The sequence below is a fragment of the Peromyscus californicus genome, unplaced genomic scaffold, assembly GCF_007827085.1.
Source record: "Peromyscus californicus insignis strain IS unplaced genomic scaffold, ASM782708v3 Scaffold_20__1_contigs__length_68692818, whole genome shotgun sequence".
NCBI classification, from domain to species: Eukaryota; Metazoa; Chordata; class Mammalia; order Rodentia; family Cricetidae; genus Peromyscus; species Peromyscus californicus.
The window spans coordinates 42,302,105-42,311,144 of NW_026294503.1; the positions used below are offsets into that span (position 1 = coordinate 42,302,105).

Sequence of the window (9,040 nt, forward strand, 5' to 3'; positions counted from 1 at the left end):
ACAGCAATAGCTTTGGCTCTCTTGGATGTTGCAGATCAAGGGCCTAATGCCAGCTTGTCTCTGACTGTCTTTAGTCCCCTAAATATCTGTTCCTTGCCACTCCTGTGTTGGATTTAGCACCCTCTAAGAGATAAAAACCATTTGGGATTTATTAATTTAGGAGACCACTAGTTTCCACCAATCCACAAGCTAAGAACATGGGCAGACAGCATCTGAAGCCTGTAACCATCTCTTCACAAATGTCTTGGAAATGTGTTCACTTATGGCTCTCTTTCTTCTGTTACTATAACAAATTCCATGAACTGGTAACCATGTTGGAAGATGGACTTGGGTGTAACCTAACTCTGTGTTCCTGGGCCATGGTCCCTCCTATTAGGCTCCAGATCAACACTGTCTTATCTCCTTTGAGGTGAGAGTTAGATATTTGTGTTGACAATGGTAATGAGCAGCTGCCTCCCAACCCTGAGCCCAGGCTTTGGACTTTAAGCCCATTCCTGTCCTTCTTTGTCCGGGCATCAGTTCAGCTACTGCCGAGTTGGAGGGGAGGGTTCAGTCACACTGTTCTTCCTGCTGCCAACATCTATGGGAAGAAAACACAGAAGGGAGAGGCGGGAGGAGAGGAGAGCCCCCCACCCCCCACCACGGAGCCTCCTGAGGGAAGTTCTCCCAGAAGGAGGGAACAGCACTGCACCTGGAGTCCTTGATAATGCAGAGTTCGGGAGCATTCGTGTTTGGCTCCTGTCTGGCTGCACCAGCCCTTAGAGGCAACACCGAGAGTCAGGATACCTGAGGAATCTTCCAGGTTCTTAGGTCCCAGGACAAAGAACTGAAGCAAACACACGGTGAGGTAGTTACAGCAGAACAGTTTATTTAGGGGATGAAGACATGCCTGAGGATGGAGTGGACTGGGGATCCGGGGGAAGGCATTGCTCTAAACCACAGGGCTGGAGGCTCAGGACTTATTTACACAGCACACATCTTCTCTTGGGTCTGTGTTTTGCGGGTTCTTCTCTCCCATGCTTTGTTCTGGTAGCTGAGGTGGGGAGGGCTTTCCAGTCTTCGTGACAAGTGGTTTCTTCCATGTTTAGTGCAGAGACCACTCTCTCCAGTCCCTCTTCAGCACATCCTCTGGTCCTGGTCTCAGGCTCCAGTTGGACTCATTGACCTACTGCTGTGCACACTAACCTGCCATGATCAGTCAGAGGCTTGACTCTCTGTCCCATGGACTTGACTGGACCCTTGTTCCCCTTCTAACACTGTCCCCAGCTCTGTCCAGTTCCTTTCCCCTGACCCCAGCTTGTCTTGGGGGACAGGGCCTGATCAGAGTGCCTTGTAGAATTTGACGAGCTTCCCCAACTTCTCCTCCAGCTCCTCAGCCAGCTTCCTGAGAGCTTCAGCCGACTCTGACTGTGCCCCTTCCTGCAAATGCTTTGACTTTTTCACAAGGCTGTCAACATCTTGCAGGAGAGACACACCTGCAGTGGTGGCACTCCTGATCCGGGCGTCATTGCTCATCACCAGAGGGGTTCCTTTCAAGGTGGCCTGTACCCTTCTAGCACGTTGGGCAAGGATCCTTCCGGTGGTGGCAAGGATCCTGGCATCTTCTTCTAAGCCAGGGTTGGCTCTAACCAGCCTGAGGGCATCCATGTGCTGCTGAAGGGCTTCAAGGTCTTTGGTGATATCTCTGGTAGCCTGAGGGAACTTGCTGGCAATCCTCGCCACGGTTGTTCCAGCCTCCAACACATCCAGGCCAGGTGAGGCCTGGTGACCGGCTTCAACTTCATCCAAAATCCTGCTTGTTTCCTCCACGATGGAGGTGGCGGCATTAGTCACAGTGGCTGCTACTCCCAGCCCCAGCCCAACAGAGGACAGCATCAGACTGCCCTCCGCTGTCACTGGTGCCAGAAACAGACCAAGGAGGCCCAGGATGTCAGAGGCAGTGCTGAAGGAGTCAGCCACGACATTGGAGATGGTGCAGCCCCTGTGCACCCCCTCAGTGTGCTCAGCCAGGGCGTGGAGCTGCCGGATGTGCTCCTCCACCTCTGCTCTCAAGCGAGGAAACGCTTTCAAGAACTTCTTCCTGCCCTGCAGGTCTCTCCGAAGTCTGTGTCTGTCTGCTAGGGCTGAGAGCGCTGTCAGATCCCTCAGCACTTTGTGCAGTGCAAGTGTCTTAGCCCCATAACAGCAGAGGTCAAGTGGGTAAGAAAGACGGCACCTATCTGGGTAAAACCGGCTGTGCTAGACCCACCCTACAGATGTATACTGTAACCATCCACCCGGAACTCTAAAGATGTGCAGAAGTTCCCCTTTGGTGGGTGATGTTAGGTCTTTCCAAGGCAAACTTTGTGGTCCTAGTAGGAGGTGAGTCTTTGTAAGGGCTGGGGAGACTCCGTTGGGAAGGTGCTTGCCATGTAAGCATGCAAACCTGAGTCCCATCCCTGAAACCCAGGTAAAAGGAGCCAGGCCCAGGGGCATGGTTTGGGATCTCAGTGCTGGGGAGGCAGAGACAGGCGGACCCTTGGGACTCTTTGACCACCCAGCCCAGTCTACTTGGCAAATGTGTGTCTAGTGTGAGACCCTTCCTCAAAAAACAAGGATGGGTGGGTGAACTTGACTTCCTCTGGGCACAGACTGTGACCAGGAGTTTGGTAATCAATGTGGGCAGTCATCAACAGCTGTCTCCCAATCCTTGTTTTTTTTTTTTTTTTTTTGTCCCTGCACAAGTTCAGCCAAATTAGTAGTAATGAATAGTGACCTCTGACCTTGACACACATTTTATATGAGCCATGTATCCTACAGCTCTCACATACTATACTCCACTAATTTCAATTTCCCCTGTGGGCACTATGTCCCCTCAACCTGATGCAGCTGCCTGCCAGGGACAACATGTTTGAATAGTTTTCAAGAATCGTTGAGAAGTGCCCTCTACCCTATCTCCTGGGACTGACTGGAGAGTGGGTGTGTGTAGTGGGTGGCTGTTTGAGCCATGCCCTGAAGCATGGCTCCTAGTAAGGCAGCTGTTACTACTACATCTGCCTATGATCTTGAGGTACCTGCCCCTTGTGCGTGGACACCAGGGGCCCTTGAGACCTGGGATGCATGTAAGCCCTCTCACTGGGCTACCTTGTGGCTTTTGGATCCTGAGATCTTGGGCCGAGCCGTTCAGCATGGGACATAGCTCAGCTTTTCTGGACCCTATGATAAATCTCCTGTGGCTGTGAGTTTACCCCCAAATAAATTCCTTTGATCAGTAAATACACTCTGTGGATTTATCCCATTATCTGGCACCCAACTCCCCCATGTGGGAGCGAGATGGTCCATCATACTACACCTCTAGCCAGAATCTCAGGCAACCTTACCCATTACTCTGAGACTGGTTGCAGAATCTACAGTTAGTCAAATTGAGACCTAACAATCTAAGCTTTCTTACAGGACCACACAGAGATACCTCGCCCCCTAAACAGCATGAAGCAGTTTGAAGAAAATGATGCCCTTTCTCCCAAAGGTTTCATATTTCTCAGGGTTATGGATAATGGTTATAGGGTTAGGGGTGGAAGAAAATATTAGACTCAGTATTCTCAAGAAAAGAAAAAGGGGGATGGATAGATATAGGATATTAAGGTAGATTATTGTATATACAAGTAAACTAAATTAGTAAAATATCAGCCTTAGATAATTTGCACTGTTATGGATTCTTGTATATTGATACAAATGTAAACTATTTTTATATTCCTATTTAAGATAATTTGTATATTGATACAAATACAGAACTACATTTGTTGTAATGTACATATATTTCTACTCCTATTTGAAATACTTTATATATTGATACAAATGTAAAATTGTACTTGTCATACTGTATGTATGTTCTACTTCTGTTTAGGATATTCTGTATATTGATATATATTTAGGATTATTGTCATATTGCATATTGCACTGTACATTTCTACCTCTGTTAAAGATATTTTGTGTACTGTCACAATTTTGAGGTCATTGTCCTTTTACTGTACATTTGCTTATAGACTGTTTACCTTGTTTACATGAAGCCTTAGTCCTTAGGTTATTTAGATAGATAAGACTTACAGATTTATAGTCACCTAAGATTGTCATCGCTGTAGTTATGTTAGTTAGGTTGTCCAGATTTACAGATACGGAGGTCAGATGGACAGGTAATCTTTAAACACTTCCTAGACCTAGAGGATATGGCATTTAAATAACTTAGAATTCTGTTGATGTGAGACACGATTGCTCCTGGCTGCACCAATCTGATCCCGAGAGAATGTTGGGCTTTTAAGGCACTCCGTTTGGAAGTTTGTCTTCTTCCTGGTGAATAATGGCCTGCTGGGCAAAGAACTGTCCTTGCCTCGACAGCTGACAGTATGAAAGCTGTTTTTTCTGGATGAGCAGGAAACAAGGAAAAGTGACTACTGTACCTTGCCAAGACAGGTTAAGATGGTCTTTCAAGATTCCTGGTGTGTTTAAGCAGTATGAGCTAATATCAATGGAGGGACTCTGGGAAGAGGAAGAGAGCATGGAGTCGCACGCTTGTGTGTTCCACTCTGTGATGACACCTTGTTTTGCTGCAACAAGAATATCCTGTCACAAACTAAACCTGTGGCCTGGGCCATGCTCTGAGACGTCCAAGGCTCCTCCAATGAGCTCTGTAAATATCTCTTTGTAAATTGCATCCTTGCAAGTCCTGTGTTACAGTCACAAGATCTCATCAAGACACCCTGCCATGGAGGGAAAGAATGAAGTGCCCTTCCTTGCCATGTACACCTTGGTGGGTCCTTCCTCAGGTCTATTTTTCTATAGACAGGATACAGAGAGATTCCGTGGACACAGCTGGCTGTCACTTTCTGCAGCACACATCTAGACATCCCCCTAGCCCCACCCACCCACAGCCCTGATCCTGTTGAGGGTTCTTTCTACCCGCCTCTCTCCAGCCTTGGATCTCCATGGTGAGCCTTCTCCACCACCGGGAACAAACACCCCCGGTTCACTTGATGACAGGTCTGTCCCTGGGGCTTTGGGCTGGAGAACACTGACTGCCCAGAAACAAGTCACGTCTGTCTCTTGGAAGGAAGCTGTGAGATGTCCCTGCCTGGACACCCAAAGGTTGTCTTCTCTACTGAGCTTTAGCAGCCCAGGGTGTTCCCAGGAAGATGGCATCTCTGTCTGGCTACCCTGTGTAAAAGCGACCACCAGCACCACCTGTCCCCATTGTCCTCAACCCAGATTTTGTTTTCCTCAGACTTGAGGTCAGTAACACAGTGACTGAGTGACTCAGTCCTGACCACCAAGACACAAGAAGAAGGCTGCTGAGGGACTTTTTTGGGGGCACTTGCTAAAGGCATGGGTGTTGTGGGGGACCACAGGGCCTCCCTAGTAAGGCCTTACTCAAGATCAGAAAGTCTGAGCTTGCTTTACCCAGCAGAGCTGCATAATGGGATGATTTGGCCAAGGGCATGGTTACCAGGTGTTTTGAAGGGTCTACACCTGTTAGTACTTTATACCTCAACCTTGAAAGGGGGAAGTCTTTTGTGCCTCCCCTTGCTGATGTATAAAAAGCCCATCATGAAAACAAGCTTAGAGGAGTGGGAAGTCCCAGCTGGATCAGGAACAGAGTGAGAGAACAAGGAAAGAGACACCATGATAAATGAAGACACCATGGGAATAGGAAGAAGCAGAGTGCTAGAGAGGTCCCCAGGAATCCACAAAGATGACTCCACTATAGACTACTGGCAATGGTCGAGAGGGTGCCTGAGCTGACCTACTCTGGTGATCGGATGGCTGACCACCCTAACTGTCGTGATAGAACCCTCATCCAGTGACTGATGGAAGCAGATGCAGAGATCCATGGAGAAGCCCCAGGCAGAGCTCCAGGAGTCCAATTGATGAGAGAGGGGAGGGATTATATGAGCAAGAGATATCGAGACCATTGGAAAAAGCACAGGGACAAATAGCCAAACTAGTGGAAACACATGAACTATGAACCAATAGCTGAGGAGCCCCCATGGTACTGGACTAGGCCCTCTGGATAAGTGAGACAGTTGTTTAGCTTGAACTGTTTAGGGGGGCTCCAGGCAGTGAGACTGGGACCTGTCCTTAGTGCATAAACCGGCTTTTTGGAGTCTAGTGCCTATGCTGTGACACTTTGCTCAGCCTTGGTGCAGGGAGGAGGGGACTGGACCTGCCTCAACTGAATGTACCAGGCTTTGCTGACTCCCCAGGGGAGACCTTGCCTTGGAGGAGGTGGGAATGAGGGGTGGGTTGGGGGGGGGAGGCTAGGGGATGGGAGGAGGGAGGACAGGAGAATCCATGGTTGATATGTAAAATGAATAGAAAATCTCTTAATAAAAAGAAAAAAAAAGCCCATCATGATCAAACTCTGGGTGACTGGGTATTGACCCAGAGCTCTCATGAAGCTATCCTGTGTCTCTGTCTTTCTCACTGTCTCTGTCTATATTTCTATCTAATACTTCCTCATTCCCCTCTCCTTCCCCCAAGAACCATTCAACAGGTCAGAGCTGGTCTACAGGGTGTGCAGGAGAGCTACTGTCCCTACCACTTCTTTCCTGCTTCACAGTTATAGGATCAGGGGCTGTCAGCTGAGAAGTTGGAAATTCATAAGACTCTATGCATTGGCAAAGTGTCTGCACCATGGATCTTATAGTCCTGTGTGAATCTGGACAGGAGAGATGAGTCAGTGGGTGAGTTCTTGCCAAGCATGCCCTAGGCTCCGGGATTGATACCCAGTACCACAAAAATAAATGAATATATACAATTTTGTCTTGCTCTACCTGCATTAAGTCCCCCTTCTGGCCAGCAGGACAGTGTGCCTTCTTGGATGAGCAACTCCCTGGGTATGTCCCAGGAGGTATGAGGATGATCCTGTCCTTTTCTGTTCCTGGCCAACTGAAGCCCCAGGCCGAGAGCCTCCGTTCTCCACCAGTGCACAAGCTCTCCAAAGATGGCCAAGCAGGGGCTCTCAGCCCAGCTTTCCTGGTGGTTCCCTGACTTCTTCCCCTGGGTGGAATGGGTGAGGACAGCAAGATCCTCTCTTAGAATCTGTAATTCGCTCCCAGGATCAGTTTCAAGACCTTGAACCTATCAGAGAGGACCCTCAGCCTGATGCAGTCCCTTTTCCTAATCTCCTCAAGCAACTACCAGTTCAGGCCCACACTCTGCCCTTCCCTACCCATCAAATGCCTTTATCGTCCACCCCTTGAAATCTCACAGGACACCTCTTTCAGGGTGGCTTCTGCATGGACTCCCTGGGCCTGATACAGTGCTTTCCTGTGGCCCCTTCTCTGTTAGTTTTGGTTTAGCTCTGGCGACAGCCATGGTGCCAGCAGTAGCCCATTGCTGGTGCATCTAAGTTGGTATTGTCCTCCTGGGCCCAAGGTATCCCTGATCTGGGCTCTGGGAGACATTTATTGGACATAGAGTCACCAATCTCTGAGGACATCGCATCATTAAATGAAAAATGAGTGATTGGTTTTTAATTTTCTTCTTCTTCCTCCTCCTCCCCTCTTCTTATCATCCCAAAGATTCTAGAATGTTCTCTGCTTCTACAAGCACAGAGGACCACAACCCCTCCCTCAACACACACACTTAAACTCTGACCATTGATGTTGTGATTAACAACAGCCCAGTGTGCTGTTTATGGGATTATTCCCATTTTCCCTCCCTGCCCCCACACTGACACCCTTCCCCACCTAATACACAGGGAACCATTTCTCTATTCTCCATCCCCTACAGATAGAGGACAGGACATGTTCAGATCCTGTGACCCACCTGCTCAGCCTCTTTCACAGACTCCTCAGTAATACACACTCCCTGGGTCCTCAGTTTCCCCCAGGGCATGGCACAGATACACGCACAGAACAGTTCATGGCACAATCGCTGGGCTTCTTAGATCTCCAAGTCAACATTTGTCCCTAATTGGTCTAGGCAGCCACAGTCCTGGTCCAACTTCAGGATTCGCCCACGGACCAGTGAGTTCGGAGCCTCTTGCCCTGCACCATATCCCTCAGTTTCCCCATTTCCCCACTGCTGTACACCCCTAAATCTGCTTTCTGTCAGGACTCTGATGGTCATATCCTAGGCGTTCTAGCACCTGAGCTGAGCCCCCAACCACATGGTGATCCCATCCGAGGGCTTGCCCATCCTTCTTGTGTTTAGTGCAGAGAGAAGGAGCCAGAGGCTGACCTGGCTGCAAGTTCAGTTCTTCTGAACTTGGGGCTGACGATGATGCCTAAGTTCACTGAGTTCATCCCTAGAATGAGGCAATTATCCCTTATCCCAAGGTAAAATCATGAAGAGGAGGCAGTAGAGGAGCTGAAGGGGCTCAACTTACCAAGGAGTCTGGTCCTGGCTGAGTTTGAACAGGACACAGATGGCTTTATCTGTGTAGATTCTGTCAACAGGTGCACATCTGGTCATAAGTAGAAACAGCCTCTGGGCTGATGGACCCAGCTGGGAAATAGAAACTGAACGTCTCACCTGGGCAGACCTGGTCCAATCAACATCCTGCAGTGGACACTTGGAGGGTGCCACCCACTGCCCCACCCATCTTGCCGAGTCAAAAGAGTGACCTCAGCTCAACATTCCCAATTCTGTTCTGGGCAACCCATCTCTGGTGGGTTCTCCATGGTGGGAAGACCCACCACCACAAACTGTGGAGCCCTCCACAGATCACTGCCAGCCCCTTCCTGCTCTGGCAAGCCTCCCCAGTGTCCTAGCACACCCCCATCCCATCCCTCTTGCACTTCAGCGGAGCATCCCAGTGCCAGTTGGTTGACGAGGTCAGCGCTGCTGAGGGTGGCAGGCACAGTGCTCAGACAGCTGCCTATGTGGATTCTTCTGCCTCACATTTCTGCTCTGAGCTCAGACCATTCCAGAGATTCCTCTGAGAAACCCCGGCATCTTACATGGCAGATTCCCTGGCTCCCTGATTGGCTCCCGTAATCCCTTGACTAGAAGAGGCAAAGCCCACCTCTGACAGAAGCTTTGTGTCTACAACCTCAGGCGGGAT

At 49.3% G+C, this 9,040-nt stretch overlaps 1 protein-coding gene across 1 annotated transcript; it reads right to left on the reverse strand.

Moving 5' to 3' along the window:
* Positions 1-1,063: 1,063 nt before the first annotated feature.
* On the reverse strand, positions 1,064-8,534 carry LOC128117232 (apolipoprotein L3-like). The gene is made up of 3 exons (XM_052749218.1): positions 8,509-8,534; positions 8,363-8,422; positions 1,064-2,215 (listed from the first exon to the last, which is right to left on the reverse strand). Exons 1-3 carry the CDS (start codon positions 8,532-8,534, stop codon positions 1,321-1,323), a joined length of 981 nt encoding a protein of 326 aa, XP_052605178.1. The 3' UTR covers positions 1,064-1,320.
* Positions 8,535-9,040: the final 506 nt, after the last annotated feature.

Bases quoted from the DNA above. Each gene is read 5' to 3' on its own strand.
- LOC128117232 (XM_052749218.1), bottom strand. From the start codon at position 8,534: ATGTTGATTGGACCAGGTCTGCCCAG. The intron at 8,423-8,508 runs GTGAGACGTTCA...ACCTGTTGACAG, and splicing joins ATTGGACCAGGTCTGCCCAG to AATCTACACAGATAAAGCCA. The intron at 2,216-8,362 runs GTAAGTTGAGCC...TTACCCAGATAG, and splicing joins AGCCAGGACCAGACTCCTTG to GTGCCGTCTTTCTTACCCAC.